Below are 18,458 nucleotides of genomic sequence, written 5' to 3'. Positions count from 1 at the left end.
AAAAGTCGACTAGTTTTAAGTTTATATAGAGACGATGTAGCTTTGGCCATGCCTAGCGTCAGTACCTTTCCTGTGTCCTCTGGGCCGGGCTGTAGAGTCACTGAGCAGGGAAGGTTCTGAGGAATCTGTCCAAAATAAAATTACTTTAGCAAACTAACTTGGTCACAACCTGGTCACTGAATATAAAAATCTAACAGCATCACATAAGAAAGTTTTTAGTAAATTTGATTGGGTCTGTAGAGACGCATATGTACAGCTGAACATTACAAGCACTTAAATGTGTAAGTGAAAGGAAAAGCGAAGGTAATAAGAGTCACCGTGAAGTTAAAGGGGTACGCGTTCTGGCCCAGCTTCTTGAGCAGTCTCTCCTGTAGGCGACTGAGCGGTTTGCGCTCCTCGGGCAGAGTGGGAAATGCTTGGAAGCTGGAAATGAAGAGATCCTTTCGGAAAGACAGGCCCAGCACGTCCAGATCTTCACGGCCATAACGGAAGGCACACGTCAGGGTCACGAACACTGGTGAAAGGGCACAGAGCACAGGGCAGAGGAGAAGAATTTATTATATACTGTTTTGGTTCAAATTATTTATCGTTTAAAAAAAAAAAAGAAACGGACATAACAGGCAAAAATAAACTACAGTATGTGTTACCTTTTCTGTCTTTGAGGTATTCCGGATCAATCAAGAGCACCCCATCTAAAGTCAGACAAAATACAGAGTGAGTGAATAAGAACAGCGAAAGATTGACTAAAAGAACCAGTATAAATAATCCTGGGGTTGTCAAATTAACACTTTAATGTAGTATCTTATTAAAATAAATAATACTACAAAAAAAATAATTTTCCTTCACTAAACATTTTATTTGTTTATATCCAGAGTCCACAGTCTGCACCATTTTTGAACAATTTTTTTACTTTAACTAAAACAATATATGATCAAAACTATGATGTGAAGCAATTGGCAAAACACATCTATATGCATGTGTGGATAGGTAAGCAGTTGTAGTTCAATTTAGTGTAGTGTAATTTCAAAATGGGTTTCAGTGGGCTGTATGCCAGCGATAGGCTTGTGCTCAATCATCTGCCAATAAAACAAACAACGTATCGACCGCCACAGCCAATTTTTGAAAAGTTTATTTACTAATCTACAACAATGTCTTTAAAACAACTTTATTTGAAGGCTTACATTTATTCTTCACATATATTCTCACACAAGTACATTATCTGTGATTTACATTAATCAGTAAATCAATTAATTAATTGGAAAGACAGTAAAACTGAACTTTTGAGACTTCTAACACAAAGTAAAAACAAAAAATATTTAGCACTACTATTTAAAAGTTTCTTAATAAATTGACAGTAAAGACATTTATAATGTCACAGAAGGTTTCTATTTCAAATAAATGCTGTTTTGAACTTCATATTTATCAAAAAAATTGTAAAAATAACATTTTACAGTAGTTCACTAACACTGCATTCTAACAATTATCTTGTACAAGATTACCATTACAATATGTAATACTCCTGACAGAGCTGATCTCCCCGCACAAATGTAATGAGGGAAAGTCTATATCTCCCCGACTGATGTCTCCTGTGACTGGATGCCATGCAACATGGAGTGAGAGACGTTCCCTTGAAAGGGTGGATTATAAAGAGGAACCACATATCTCATAGTAACATCAGTTTTTAATAACATATAATTGTTAAGCAGATATAATCACAATGCATTATGTTCATAAACATCAACTGCCTCCACAAAGACACAACTCTTCAGCCATAGCTAACTGATGTTACTAAGGCATCTAATTCAACCAAAAACTCCCAAGATGTTTCAAGCGGGAACTCCCAGCTGACTTACCTACAGGGTCCACGTGATCTAGATGATCCACAAAGTCCCTCTTCCCCAAGTATACTGTGAGCTGGAATGAGTCAAATCACAGACAAGCACAAGTTTGAACGTGCTACACAAAAGAATCTAGACTCGAACTCAAAAAGCAATGCAGTGCCTCTATCAAGGAACTTAAACAGCCTAAGGCATGCCACGCTGACCCCTAGATGATCTACTCCCTTCCTGAAGACAACCCTTCTAGCCGACGTGATCTCGAAAAATACATCCTCCACATGCAAAACGCTTTCCATTATAGAGAACGAAAGAGAGATGAGATAAGGTAGGAAGGCAGCAGCTGGGTGGAAGTAGCACAAACGTTAGCCTACAGAGAGATTATAGAGGAAATAATACTGTAATAACCAACACACTGCTGCTAATAAAGAAACAGTTAAAGGAAGAACGAAAAGACAGAAGCAAACAAACAACCAAGTAAAGCAAGAGAGACACACTCAAGGCAATTAAAAGGAGCTTAAAGAAGCGGACAGGAAAAGAAACACCAAGAGAGACGGATAGAAAATGAGGGAGGAGAAGCAAGGGAGAGACAGGAAAGGGAAGGAAGAGGTCCACTGAGAGCTCTGAAGAGCCCTTCTACCACATAACACACTCTGGGGAATCTCACCTTGCAGTTGGGGCTGGACTTCTTGAAGACTCTGTAATGAGATGAAAGAGAGAACGTCATTAAAGCAATGTCTTGAGCAGCATGAAAGACTAAAGAAAAGATTAACTGCACATTTTGATTTGAAATGAAGTGCCATTGTGGTATTTCATAAAGACCAGGGCAATGCAATGCCAAATCCAGTGAATCAGAAAGGCTTATATTCAAAATGAAGCATAGTTAATACTATTCTACAATGTGTAGAATTCAACCAAACCTTTATTATTTTTTTACCCATTAAGGGTACAAATTCAACACCTGGCAAGTGCCAAATGCAATAACTAAAAATAATAAAAACTATCCAAAGATAGAAACAATTAACTGATTTAACTTAAAATTTAAAAATGAAACTTAAAATCAAAATTAAAAATGTATTATAATTATAGATCCAAGCCCACGATGATGATGATGAGACACTAGTGAAAAAACAAAAAAAAAATTATCTTTCAGATCACCTGCTATTAGCAGGTGCGATAGAAAGTTACATTAGGACCCCACATCCGTCTTTAGGCCATTATAACCAGACCACCTGTGGTTAGTCAATGTAATTACTCAAATATTATCTGTGGTTACAGGACAAATATACAAAGTCACATAAGAATAAGCTTTATTTATCCCTGGGAGCGAGAGACAGAAGTTGAGAGGAGGGACAGAAAGAGCAGAAGCATGACAAAAGGAAGGAAAGAAAGAAAGAAAGAAATGATGAAAAACTGACCAGCCAAGGAGGCTGCAAACAGAAAGCAGCTGGACAAAAGGAAGAGAAAGAGACTGAGGCGGAGACGGACAAAGGACGAACATAAAACAGTAAATGGGATTAACGCAGCTGCCCAGAAAAAGGGAGAGCAAAGGAGAACGAATAAAAGAGTTCGAGAGCTCGCAAAAGAGACTGTAGGTGTCAGTGACTCATCTGAATGTGGAAAACTATGAAACACACAATGACACAACATGAAAGAGTATGAAGAGAAGGCAAATAAAAGCAATATAGGGTTAAGTGAATAGTCTGTCGTCATATACTCATGTTGTTCCAAAACCTCTATCACTTTCTTTTGTGGAAAACAAAAGGGGGAAAAAAATTATAATGACTGGTTATTGTTTCCCATGCAATTACAACGAATAAAACTACAAAATGGATTCAGAAGCACCATAACACAATCTGAAAAATAGATGAGGAACATTTCAAATAGTTACACTGCAAGCATCATGGTCCAATTTTACGTCATTACATCATTACAAGTTTTTCATTGAATTCGATTATATGGAAAAAGAGGGACCATGGTATTTGCATGTGAAAAAAAAATGCAATTTGAGCAATATTTAAAATCTCTCTATAGAACAGGCATGAGAAAAGAAAGGAAAATACAACACAGCCAGTTATTTCTTAGTCTCTCTCTCTCTCTCTCTCTCTCTCTCTCTCTCTCTCTCTCTCACACATATATATATATATATATATATATATATATATATATATATATATATATATATATATATATATATATATATATATATATATATATATATATATATATATATATATTTCTTTTTAAATAATCTTAATAATAATGAAATAAAAATATTGTCTTTATTTATTATTACTTCTACTACTATTATTTTTCAATATAATATTTATTTTAGTATTATTTAAATTAATAAAAAAGGAACACATCAATAAATACGTGTTACTACCACAACAGTCCTATTGTACTGTAAGATAAAAAATATTTAATAAAATAAAATAATAATAATAATAATAATAATAATAATAATAATAATAATAATAATAATCTCTATTGTTGACAACAGATTTATTAAACGATTGTCTTACTACAAATATATTACGCCATAAGCTTGTGCTGTGCTGTTGAAACCTACCCATGCATGTGATAAACCTATTTTAAAATGTATTCAAAAATGTAGCTATTTTGCTTTGGTTTTATTCAGTTCATATGAGTCATGCTTCAGGTTGAAAAAGAAAAAATGTGGAAATTTACGGAAAACATCACAACCTTGAGAAAAATAAAGTAAGGACTGGGTTATAGACTAGTCATTGTTACTTTGTAAATAACGAAACTACGCAAAACGTGGAAGGTGACATTTTATCTTTGTCAGTGCATCTCTTGCTTATTTAAATAAAGTTGAGGTCATCCAGGTGAAAGATTTTCTCCAGCTGTCACATTTATACTGCAAAAATGCTGCAAACTTAACTCACCCATTACTTTCCAAAAAAGTATTTTTTTAATACTGAGAATAAATGGGTGAACGGAAGGGTGCAACCTCGCCCTCAGCAGTAGCTGACAACCACACCATCACACACCGTCAGCAGTGGCTGAGCCTTCAGCACAGGAAAACACACTGACCTCTCACTTCACACCTGACAAGCTCAATGAGGAGTAAGTCTGAGTGAGATCTGATCGTGGGGGTGTCTGCGATGACATCAGAACTATGGAGAGAATATGAGAGGAAAGGAAACAGTCTCACCCTGCTCTGAGAGGAGTGGCGTCCCAGAGCTCCATCTGTTTCGAATGACGGAGAAATAACAGCATGTGCTTTCTCCCTCTTTATTCCCTTCCCTTCTTTTTTAGAGTCACGCTCTGTCTCAGAATTACCATCCCTCACTTCATTATGTCATCTATGCATCCCACTCCAAACCGCTTTAAACAGCCTTTTCTTCAAAGGGTCATCAGAGTTTGACTGCCTAGCGTGGTCCCGCTGGCCGCTGACAGGAGATGCTGAAACTACGTCATTATGGGCACAAAAGCATTTTTCTCCAATGATGGCCATTTAAAGGTAGACGTGCCCTAAATTCATACAGGTTTTACTAGCAACATGTATTAAAAATATAGCCTATCATGAAGCCCTTAAGAATTGACTGGCCCAAAAATAAACCGTTTATGGCTCAGGTGATTACAAATACCAAGAGATGAATGAAACTGTACCCAGAAATGAATGTCTATGTGAAAATATAGCTAAATAAAAATTAGTACAAACAAACAAGTATGCTGTATCTGGACATAAGCAAATGGTGCAAGAGATCGATAGATATAATGAAAGATAGAACAACAGATAGGAGGGCTGCACAATTAATCAAGTTTCTAATCGCGATTACAATTATGGATGCCAAAATTACGTAATCGTTCAAATCCACAATTAATCGTTAATATATAAAAATATGGCATGCAGTTGCATCAAACAATGGTATAAACATCATTCAGTGTAAACTGTGATAATCGTAATTAATAAAATCAATTTCAAGTGAATAAACTACAATTATGATTTTTGTCGTAATCATGCGGTCCTAAAAGATAGAACAAAGAATATAACTATCGGTAGAACGAACTGTAGAATGATCAGCAGATAGACAGATGGATACAACGAAAGATAGATAGATGATAGAATGATAGATAGATGACAGAACAAAAGAGATAGAACGAACGATAGAACGAATTAACAAACGATAGATAGAACGAATGAACGAACGATAGACCAACAGACAGAGACCAATAGATAGATGAAAACACCTCTCTTTTCCTCATGAAAATAGTTCAGAGAGCTGCTTTCAACTGACAGCAAAAGCATTGAATCACTTGCACGCACTAGCACTTTGAACTGGAAGTGGCATGTGGTCATTACCTCTCACCGGTATAAAACCACACACACAGGTCTCCCAAAGTGTGTCAGTGAACATACACACACACACACAAACACCAAATGTTCAACCCACTCTAACATCCACAAATGCCTGTGAAGAGAATATTATGAAAAAGACTTGCAGAGCTCCTGCCATGGCCTGACACTGATAGAGTGTGTGTGTGTGTGTGTGTGTGAGAGAGAGAGATGGATGGAGACTGTTGACCCCATCCTCTTCAGTCATGAATGCCAGCTCAACTCAGACTCAAAGGACATTAAACAATGGGCCTGTATAGGTGCCAAACACGCACACAGACTTGTGAAGTTCTGAAATGACAAGTACAAAGAAATGTTTGCTGCTGGGATGCCACATTTATCAAAACGACACAAAGACACAAATACACCCACGAATGCACACATGGGTACATTCTCATTCAGCTCACTGACAGTGCTACATAAATGTGAGTCTGTTAGCCTGTATGCCAGTAACACATAATGAGCTTCTCAACTACAGAGAGTGCATCTGTATTCCATTACAGATTAAAACAATTGGGCTCCCAAGTCGCATTTCTGGTTATAATATATTTGTTTGCGAGTCGTTTGACATCTGTTGACAGTCTACAGTTAGGCTGATGAACTGCATGCCGTTCAAAAGTTTGGGGTCGGGAGATTAACACTTTTATTCATTAAACTAAATTGATTAAAAAAAGAGACATAGGCTATTTATAATGTTTCAAAAGACTATTTCAAATAAATGCTGTTCTTCTGAACATTGAAATTCAAAGAAGTTTCAACAAAGGAGCCATTTTCATGATTAATAAACGTTTCTTGAGCACCTAATCAACATAATTAGAATGATTTCTGAGGCATGCCAGACTGAAGTAATGGCTGCTGTAAAAAAAAGAAATAAAATACTTATTTAAAAATATTAAAATAGAATATTAATGTCGTTACAATATTTTTTATCAAATAAATGCAGCATTGATCAAGTCCCTCCAGAAAAACGTGGATTTTTTTGTGATTGTTGCGGGCAAAAATCCTTGATTTTGCAGCACGTTTTCTTAAAAAATGCGATGGAATATGCGGAATATTTTAGCAATTTTATGCAATGAAATTGTGTGAACTTGAAAAACTGCGGTTTGATGACAGAGAAAAAAAAGGTGATTCCCCCAAAACCTTTTTCTCACTAGGCTACTACCTTAAATGTAAAGAGTAATTTCTTATTACTTCCTATGATAAGCGAGCATACTAAATCACAGAATATTTAAGTTGCAATCTCTTACTGCAACGTTAATTATTTAACACTACTAATATAAATTACAACTGTAAGTTTTTGGTACTGTTCTGTAACAAAAAAGTGCAATCTTACAACTGTAAAGTTGCATCAACTTCTGAATGAAACTACAACAGTGTTAGTAGGCTAGTGAGAAGGGGGTGTTGGGGGAATCACCTTTTTTTTTCTATTTCATCAAACCGCAGTTTTTGCAAGTTCTCGCGATATAATTTGGCTCCATTGTCATGTAACAAATCGGGAAACCGCTTTGCGCGTTCTTTTGTACTTATTTTTGTTGGCAAATAAGAATGATTTGCGCGCTTCAAGTTTCGCCCTGGTTTCACCGCGGGGTTTGCAGATGATGTTCACGTCACGTAATTACGTCACTTCATAAGGTTCCCATGGCAATAGGGGGAAAATGGCGCTTTACTTGTGTGAAGTAAACGCAACATTTATCAACTTTCTGCTAATATATATGTGAGTTTTTTGCAACGAAAATACAGGGATTATGAAATCATGCTAGGCCCACATATTTTGCTTTCTGAAATCGACAATTTATGCGGCAAAAGAGCGGCGTATTTGAAAAAATGCGACCCCGCATAAATATGCGGCCTTTGGCTGATTATGCATTAAATCAGGCGATCGCATAACCACGTTTTTCTGGAGGGACTGATTGATGAGAATACAGCAAGAGAATATATAAAAAAAAAAAAAGTTATCATATTACTAAACCCACACAGCAGTACATGTGACTTGGCAGAAAATTGCTTTTTCTGATGAATTAAAGGTAACGACTGAAAATTAGCGCCTTGCTGTTTAATAAAAGAAATAAGCCTCTAAAATGAATGAATAAAAGAAAAAAATGTGATTTAGGCTAATTCTACAGCTTGCCCTTCAATCAAATAGTCCTTTAGAGGAAAATCACAATTAAAATGAAAGATGAAAAGATGAAAAAGTCAAGTTGTTTTCAGGGCAACAGCGAGGGGAATCAGTTGAGCTCATTTTGAGCTCTGCAGTTAATAAAAGGCATCTCTGTGAGAACTGCAGTGTTGAGATTTGATCCATTTGTAAGTTTTAATATTCAACAATCATAAAGTTTTGATGAATACCAAAAATGCTACATTTTTTTTCAGTCATGTTTTTCTGTCATTTAATTTGCTATTAAAAGACAATAATACTTGACAGAGTTAGGCGAACACAGCTTACTAAATATTATGGTTTGTACAACCCCAAAGGGTTTTAAATTACTGATTCAACATTTTGTACATTACGTATTTATAGACTGAACTTACAAATGCTCAAATATATTCTTAAAAGCACTTCTCAGTTTGGTTATTTTTACTTTTATTAAGGTCTTTATATCAAACATTTTAATACCGTAAAATTGTCATAATTCGTCACCAGTCAATGTCACAAATAAAAAACTATTACAAACTATTACAAAAACTATTACAAGTCTTAAAAAGCCTCAAGACAACGAGCAGTGAGAGATCTATAATTTATCGCTTGATTAACATGAATGACCGACAGCAGGAATTTTAGACTGCGGTCACTTTAAGAGCTGCCCATATCAAATATAGGCTACTATTTATTACTCAGTTATTTGATTTTACTTAAGATCTAAATTAGTGTTTTTTTATGAGGATACTTGCAAAGGAGGCTATTTTGACACACAAGCATGTGTATTTAACCGTTCAAGGCCAATAAAGCAACAAAAGTACTCGCACACTCTATAAGTACCAGTTAATCGTGTCTATCTGTATATCACCCACTCCTACTCTCTACTCATTATATTCTTACCCGATCCTTTCTATCTCCATATTGTTCTTGTTCCGTCTTCAGCGCTTTCATTCTTTATCTCCACTCCTTTCTCACATTCCTTCTTCATCAGTGTGACTAATTATTTTTTTTTCTATATCAGCCTCATCAAGTGAATGATGAATCTCCTTTACTCTCTCTTAGATGATAAAGTTTGAAGCAGCATTACAGTCGCAGCCTGACGAGTGCTCTCTAATGAATAGATCTTATTAATACTGCATAACCTATAAACAGGTCTGGGGCAGCTGCCAAAGCCACATGCATCACACTCATTCACACCTCTGTCTGTGCTTGTTTGGCAGCTTGCATATGCATGCACCTGCTAAAAACCACAGGCTTTATATAGAATATCAGAAATGCTCACAAACCACATCAGGAACAGACACACACACACACACACACACACACAAGCAATCGCACTAATATGCTCTTCATCACAGGCAAACGAGGCCTGCAGCACAAAGGGTTAAATAAAAGGAGCACATATGGATGCCACGATCTGGCTTTTTATCCACTTCATCCCAGTTAAGCTGCACGCTTACCTAAATATGCTGTATTCGGTTACCATAGCAGCCCGATGAGCTTCCTTGTGTTGCCATGACAACAGAATGAGGCATAAAGTTCAAGACGCCACACACAAAGTACAGAGCGTGCATTTGTTGAAGAAAGAAAAAAAAAAGACGGTGACCGCAAACTGGAGAGAAAGAAAATCAGGCAGTGTGATTTTCAGTGTGAATCAGGCACACAGACAGAGGGACAAAAAAAAAAAAAAAATTATAAAATAATCACACAGACACAAAAAATAATCTTTTGAGCTTTCTATTCATCAAAATATCAGAAGCCTAAAAAATATCCACAAAAATATTAAAAGATACAACTCTTTTCAACAAGCTCAATAAAAATAAAGTAGAAATGTTTCTGAACCACCCAATCAGCATATTAGAAATATTTCTGAAGGATCATGCTGAAAATTATGCTTTGCCATTAGAGGAATAATAATTTGTTGATAAAACAATTACATATTTTTCACATTTTAAAACATATTAAAATAGGAAAAAATCCATATTTTAAATATTTTATATATCCATAAAATTATATTTTTGCCATATTGTTTTACTGTAATTTTGATCAAATAAATACAGGCTTAGTGAGCATAAGAGAAGTATTTCAAAAGACTGTCAAAAAGCCACCAAACACAAACTGACATGAAATTTAGAAATCCATTTAAGAAAAATGTAATGTGGTTTTACAGTATAACAACTGCTTGTATGCATTTTGCCAGCAAGTTCAGTTGCTGCAATACATTTCTGAAAGGAAAACATTTATCTCAACGTTTCATGGTTGCCCTATGCCAACTGTCAGACTGAATATTTACATACAAGCAGATATATGGTGTTAAAACACACACGGATCACATCGCAAACAAGTTTCAACTTTATTTTTCTGAAATGCTGAGGGATTATTCTGCCAGTCATATCCTAGTTACTGGCAGCCATTTACAAACACAGCAAGGAAACATACACAAGTATACACAAGACTACGTATCTCTGCTCTGCAGGAATGCAAATATTAGTGATTGTACACAAATATACTTACTCTCACACAGGTGAATTGTTCCTGTACCCTCATTCAAATGTAAAATGCAAAAGACGTACCCTTGGAACTGACCTAATGCTACAATAAAGGGTGTTGTTTGAAAACAATTTTTGGATGAAAAAAAAAAGCTTTCATAAAAACACTAAGTGAAGATCTTAGCTTACTCCGTTTTGTTACTTTTTCATTTCTCTCCTCAAATCTCTCCAAATCACCCTCAGCCAATCAGAGACCAAGACTGGTATCAAACTGATGACATCATTACAAAAATGGACCCAAGTCTGTACAGAACTGACAATGGAGCCTGTTACAGCATAAGGACACGCTCACACACACACACACACACACACACACACACACACACACAGAGGATACAAACTCAACCAGGCACCTTCATTAGTGCCAAGGACTGTGAGCAGAGAGAGAGATGGGAAAATCAATCAGGGTCTCAATTTAATTTGGGAAGGGTAAAGAGGGGCTAAATAAAGGCACATTTATCAAGGCAGATAGAGGGAGAGAGACATGCCGAGAGGGAGAGAGCACTGTAAATGCCAGACATTATTTTTAAAAGCTAAAAAGAGACACACCCACACACACACACACTCACACACAAACAAGTGGCCATGCATACGCTTGAAAGTGCATCAATATAGAAACCATGAACAACTCTTCATTTCTGGTCACATTAAACCCTAAATTTTAGTGTTCACCTGTAAAAGTACACAAGCAGGTACAGAATTACACCAAGCACAGTTACTTCATATTTATGTGGCAATATGCCACCTGCATGGGGTGATTCAGTTTAATTATTTATTTAGTATTAGTTCCAAAGTATTTAATTTAACACTTTAGTACATTAGGGACCAATTCTCATTAGTAACTAGTTTCTTATTAGCATGCCTTTTATTAACATACTGGCTGTTTATTATTGCTTATAAAGCACATATTTTGAATGAGCATATTCTTCATCCCTAATTCTACCCAATAACTAAACTTAACAAGTACCTTATTAGTAAGCAGCAAATTAGGAGTTATTGAGGCAAACGCAGTAGTTAATGGTTTGTTAATATCAAGAATTGGACCTTGCACGCGTTTTAATAGACATACTGCAAAGATGATATGAATTTTCTGCATGCATAGAATATTTGCCAAAATGTGCAGTACTTATAGTAGTACTTAAAATATAGCAAAATACTATATTTTCTAAATAAAATGTAGGAGTCAATCAACTGCACGGTTGCACCACAGTGAGGTCATGTGTTATAGAAGTATAAACAAATAACAACATTTAAAAGAACCCTTTGAATATATATGTATTTGTTTGTCAAATAGAAAAGTGACTTACATTTTCAATTTTGAATGAACGGATAATTCTTTCCTATTATTTTTAAGCTGCAATCCGAGTCCTCTATAATAGTTTACATCTCAGTATTAAGCTGGAATATTGAACTAAAAATGTAATGAAAAAGAATGACTCTTCACCTTACATAACGGCGTCTGCTTTGGTGACTAATGCTGTAATTGTAAGCTAGTAAATAATGAAGTGTCCAGTGTAATCAGGATACCACAGGCTACAAACACTGCAGGGCTGGTTGCCGTTTACGAACAAGATTATGGATAAGTTTACAGCATTTTGTTATGCAAAGGCAAGATCTAAGATAAGTGTGTGTTTCTCCACATTTTGTCAATTTTCTGCACAGCCATAGGCTAAACCCAAGACTTAATACCAAATCACCTGCTGAATTCTGCCAATTGTTTCAGCAGATTACAGCGTGCGTCATTGTCAAGCGTTGTGGGTTTTTCCAACAAGCAGCGACCAGCACTCACCAATAAACACTAACACTAACATATGCGATTAACTCGTATGAGGAACGCCAGGACATTTAGAGCAGACTGGTATTTTAATATGGGTCACAACCACACAGTCTAATTCGACAGGAATGTCCGGGTCTCAAAAACAACACGGTTTCAAAGTATGGGGTCATGAACACTGTATAAATTGTGCTAAGCATACTTATAAGGCATAATGGCTCAAATCTACACACTGAAAATGCAATGAGACAAAAGTAGCAAGTGCTAAATTGCACGATCGTGTTCTCTTTTCCTGTTTTTTTTTGTCTATTTATGTGCTTTTATAATCTATTTTATGGCTAGGCTAAATCAGCTTATGGGTGTTTTTAAACACGCTTTCTGAACATTTAGTCTCCCGGGTGCTACTCAAAGTTATTATGGAAGCTCCATCAGGCCATACAAGCACTGAAGTGAGAAGTCGGGGTGCCAGAGAAGCTCACAACACACTGGCAATTGCTGACTGAAGAGGATCTACTTCAGCTTTCGGGATCCGAAACGGATCATGCGTCACCGACTGCGTGTGCGGTGTGCTTGTGGAGCCAAAAAGCCAACATCCATGTGGAGCATCTGGAGGTAAAAAAAACAACAACAAAAAACCCCCAGAAGAATGGAATGAAGACACAGGGTGAGAAAGAAAGAGACGGCAGCTTTAGTGCTTTCTGATGGAATAATGATCGACACTGGTGCAAGCACAAGGCCAGTGATAGAGAATAGCCTAAGCTATTAATAAAATAAATGATTGGTTACAGACTTCCATTAAACTATAAATGGCTCATAATATATTGCCTTTCAATGTCAGATAACTGCAGAACAGACTGCTATTTGCAAACACACATATAACGGCCTATAGAACTACATCTCTTGGTTGTATCCTGCATCTTTCAATCATGCAATTCACAGAATATCAACAAACCACCTTCTTCTCCTAAACTGTCTAAACTGCATAATCTACCTTCTTGTTATAAATGCAAATCAACCAGTATCCAGTTGAAACAGCATTCTTATCGACCAGGAACCCCTTAAAAAATGAAGCTGCAGGAAACAGAAAAACTATGTAAGGGATAACACTAGAAAAAATATGCATATTTTGATGGGCAAAATATGCAATATGTTTCTTTAATCTTTCTAACGATTATCATTCCCTGGCACCTTTATATGTCAGATTTAAAGACATATATTTAAAATAGTGAACACAAACTGGAGTAAATACATCACTGAATTGTGCCAGAAAATCGGTTTGTTTGACTGACTAAAAATAATTTGTAAGCGCAGCCACAGTCAATTTGTAACTACTGATAAAACATGGAAAATATGCAAACATTGTCTTTACAGTAATGTAGCAAGTAACCTTTTAATTCCACGTAATTTAAAAATATTATTGCAGAAGTGCCTGCGTGTTTCCTCTGAAATACTAAGAATCTGAATGTAGTGTGGTAAACAAAATATGTAGTCGAGGATCCATTTAAACCCAAAATAAAAGAAGGGGGCGAGAAAACAGCACTTGTCAGAATTACTGTTAGAAGTGAAAATACAGTGTTTAGAGAAGACTATAAAAGGCCAAAATGCTTGACATTAATTTCATATTTAATGACATAACTGTGCATACAGTACTTGATTATAACTTGTTTCAGGTCTAACACTTCGTGAAAGTCTTATGCAGAGTGACTGCATAAAACCCATGACCAATGTTATATTTTATTCACCACACTTCGGCAGTTGAGCAACTCTATTTCCTCCGTTTCTATTGCCAAAGTTACACCATCCGTTTCACGGTTGATGAAGTGTGGCATCTCAAAAGATTAAAGAAACTCAGGAAGTTATTGAAAATGAGTTAGGGGTGAGATACTGGTGCATCAAAATTTTTTTAAATCTCTCAGGATATTTTTACAGGCACCACAAAAATGAGAACAAACAATAGAAACAGACTAACAAGATATTTCACTTGACACTAGCTTTTATCCTCTCTGATTTTCTGAGTCAAATCTTCAGACAAGAAATGAAGGTCTGAAAAAAGGAGGCTCCTGTGAAAAAGAAAGATATGAAGGAAGCAACAGTGACAGGACCTTAATAAAATGGTGGCACTTCAGCAATTAGCAAGCAACAATGTGGCTCACAATGCTAAGATGGCTCTCTCTCACGCCTCACACCATGACCTTTGTGAAGGATAACCCACTCTGCTAGCACACTTTCACACAATGTGGTTTACAGTCGTACCCAACAAACACATCTCTGCTAACTGGCCCTGGGAATTTTCGTCTGGTCAACTATCCTTAACACTAAAGGAATACGTTTCATATCAGCGAGGTCAAAGTTAGCTTGCCAAGAGTGGGTGAACCTGGAAAGATCTACACTGGGGCTTGCCTAAACGGAGGGGTATGGGAAGTATATAAGAGTCAAAAAGCTGATAATGTAACATGTCAGCTAATAAACACCCTCTGTTCTGTTCCCATATCACTTTGAGGAAGAAAGGTTGCTGCACTTCAGCAGAATCATTACATACATCCTGATCCCGTTTTCCTCTCTCCCAAGCCCGAGGAAACCAGACCCCATTCCACACTAACTCTATATAACTACAATAATCATAAACAGTTTTATTAGCCAGGAAATGAGAGAGACATGAACCCATGTATCAAATTAAATCATACTTCGTCACATCAGAAAAAAAAATGCAAGTAAATAAGTAAAATAATGGGCATAAATAAAAGCAGAAATAATTTGAACCTTTTAAACCTTTCTAAAATAGCTTTAATGGAAAAAAAAAGTATTATAAAGTTCAAATTTAAATGAATTATATATGAACAATAAAATGGACAACTGAATATCTAACAGCACAGCAAAAAAAGTGAAAAGGAATCTGAAATATGAAGGAAGAGAACTACAAAAACACCATTAGGAAAGAAAAGTGTTGACAGAAATGAATTCTGAAAAAGAAGGCAAAAAGAAGAAAGAGACATGAGCGAGAGAGGAAGGAGGAGAGGAGTGGAGTCAGAACCCTTGCTTAATCATGTGGTGGTCACACTTCCTTCTTTCAGCCTGTGCGTTTCCTGTTCTTATTGTGAAGGTGTGAGAATGCACCAAGGTTTTGAGCAATGGGCTGCACAAAGACATATACACACACGCACAGCAATCCTGCAAAAGCATCAGAATAGAGACATAGAGCATATAGACAGACTGAGGCCTCGCTGCGAGAAAGACATTTGCGGAGAGTCACATTTTCAAGCAGCAACTCAGTGGGAGGAAAAAAAGAAAGAGACACGCAGGAACTTCCTTTTATCTTGCACATTCTGCTGTTAAAATCTTCACATCACTAGCATCAAATCATTTTTTTGTTGTTGTGCTCGTATAATATCCACCTAGGGCTGGGAGAGGACAATGCAAGGATAACATTATAAATGGATCTTCAAAGTGAATTTTTTTTTTTTTTAGATTTTAAGACTACTTCTATATAACTCAGGGACTTTTTGACATTTCTTTGGCTTTGCAGAAGATTACAACCCAGCTTAGAGCCAGAAAGCCTTTCTGCAAGGTCCAAAATGAGCTTGCCACACATGCAAAGAGTGGATGAACTCAGAAAAAGTCCAGCCACATTTCTTGATGTGAAACAGTGACTTTTCCAAATATATGAAAAATATAATATAATATAGTTCCACTATCAATTACCAAATAATCTACAAAGTATCTATGACTACAGAATTATTTTCCTTGTCATATTTGTGCCAAACCGCAGGTCATTTAAGGAGTAATGCAAGCAAAATACATTTTTTGCTACATAATGATATTGAACGGAAATGTGTGTGATTTTATCTGCCTCCACCATTAGAACAAAAAAACTAACAGGAAGTAGACCGCATCAGTTAGTGCACTTCAACGTGAACAGGTGACACTGAATCAGCAAGCTCATGTCCGGCGGGTCTCAGCTTCCTCAGTTCTGTCTGACCAGTCCAATGATTTATAGACGCCAGTGGAAAACAAAAATGTCACGAGTTATGAGAATACAATTAAGCATATTCCACATAATAAAGTCCTTTCAGTATCATTCTGAAGTCTCCCTCTCAGAAACATTAGTGGTCGACCGACACTGGTTTTTTGACAGCCGACGCAGATATTTTGAAAAGCATTGTGGCCGAAATAAAGTCGATTTAATTGTACTTATTTAATTTAATTTTAAAATATTTATTTATATCTTTTATATTCCTTTGTTAAACAGTTCTATCTGATTATTAGACAGACTTCAGTCCGTGGACAGAACTGTTACCAATGACAGCGAACAAGAGGTAGAATGTGAGCACTGTGTGCTCAGAAGCTTCCGTTCTCAGCGACGTTAAAATAAAAGTCCCGCCATGAACCCATCGGCAAAACAGAAAAACTTACCGGCCAATGCCGAAAATTGGCAAATATCGGCCGATATATCGGCCTTGGCCTTGACCACTACACTCAATAACAACCTCAGGGTAACGCAAGTGCCACGGCACAAGTTTTGTCATCGTGTACAGACATGAATACGTCAGGGGGAAATAATCTAAATGATCAGAGTTCATTAAGAAACAGCATAAGTGTTGAGAAAGATGCATGCACATAAATACACGTGCAAGCAATATGAGTGCATAGATGAGAAAGGCACGGGTCGTGCATTCGCTGCCGTCCTGAACAACAGGGCTCTGCGTGTGTTCCTGTTGCCTGCTGACTCTGTGTGCGTGTTTGCATGTTTTTCTAGCTCAAGTGAGGACAAGAAAAACAGAAAAACTTGCAGACAAATATGGTATGAGAAACATTTTACGCCCTTGTTTATGGAAATATATTCCAGTAGCCAGTGCAAGCCACACTGCTGGCAGGAAATGTTGTCCCCAGCCTTCTGACCCCACAATTTCATCCCAGGCCCATGAATTAAAGCAACTGCCCTGTCAGTGTGAGGACTACTTCTACTATTAGTCATATCACACATACACACAAAATCAAGAAACTAAATCAGCAGCACATTTTGCGTTTATGTGCTTCTCTTCTCTTTCTTCTTCCAGTGGCTGTGGTGGAGCAGTTACGAAGTATTGTTATTTTAAATACTTTCCAGCATTTCAGAAATAAAGATGTATGCAAATTACATTTGGTTAATTTTAATAAGTTTATTTAAAGTTTATTTAAAAATCGATTGGATGGATGGTTCTAAATAAAATAATAAAAATGCAAACGGACACAGAGATTCCTGCCTTTATTAGAGAGCAGAATATGTTCAGACCCTCCCTCCGAAGCTTTGAATATTCAGTGAGGATTACTACCGAAGCTTCGAAGTTCAAAAAAAATTATTTGGACCAGCCCTAGAAACTGCAAGAGGTTAGAGAAGTACTGCAGACGGACATATTAATCAGAGTTATGCATCAATATTATATTATATTATATTATATTATATTATATTATATTATATTATATTATATTATATTATATTATATTATATTATATTATATTATATTATATTATGTTTTGTTTACTCAAATATCATGTAATGAAGTAGTGAGAAGTCAATTAATCAGTGGTGACATTTGTGCAATGTGTTGAAACAGGAAAGTGCTATACTATATATATTAAAGTGTTTCAAACAGATCTTGTGTCGAAGTCAAAACATGGCCAGCAATTAATATGGAGCAGGGTTTCAAGCTCTAGACAAATAAGGGTTTTTTGAGGGTTAGAAGAGCGGACACGGCTCATCACAGCATTGGGTTGGGCTGTACAGATGGTTTACATAAACACAAATATGAACTCAGGACTCATG

General features: G+C 36.4%; 1 protein-coding gene across 2 annotated transcripts in view; it reads right to left on the bottom strand.

Annotated features, from left to right (window-relative positions):
* arrb2b (arrestin, beta 2b) overlaps positions 1–18,458 on the bottom strand; it is a 34,933-nt gene that overhangs the window by 9,429 nt on the left and 7,046 nt on the right. The window contains exons 1-6 of one of the 2 annotated variants that reach the window (XM_052562211.1): positions 9,236–9,409; positions 2,503–2,533; positions 1,854–1,914; positions 648–692; positions 318–514; positions 66–125 (exon numbers count right to left, since the gene is read on the bottom strand). In XM_052562211.1, the coding sequence (XP_052418171.1) occupies positions 66–125; positions 318–514; positions 648–692; positions 1,854–1,914; positions 2,503–2,533; positions 9,236–9,255 (414 nt within the window). In that variant the 5' untranslated portion in view covers positions 9,256–9,409. Of the gene's footprint in view, positions 1–65; positions 126–317; positions 515–647; positions 693–1,853; positions 1,915–2,502; positions 2,534–9,235; positions 9,410–18,458 lie in introns of those variants that run through there. The other variant, XM_052562210.1, reaches the window with a different exon arrangement.

This window comes from Carassius gibelio, chromosome B7 (assembly GCF_023724105.1).
Source record: "Carassius gibelio isolate Cgi1373 ecotype wild population from Czech Republic chromosome B7, carGib1.2-hapl.c, whole genome shotgun sequence".
NCBI classification, from domain to species: Eukaryota; Metazoa; Chordata; class Actinopteri; order Cypriniformes; family Cyprinidae; genus Carassius; species Carassius gibelio.
This window is presented reverse-complemented; position numbering and strand designations above follow the sequence as displayed.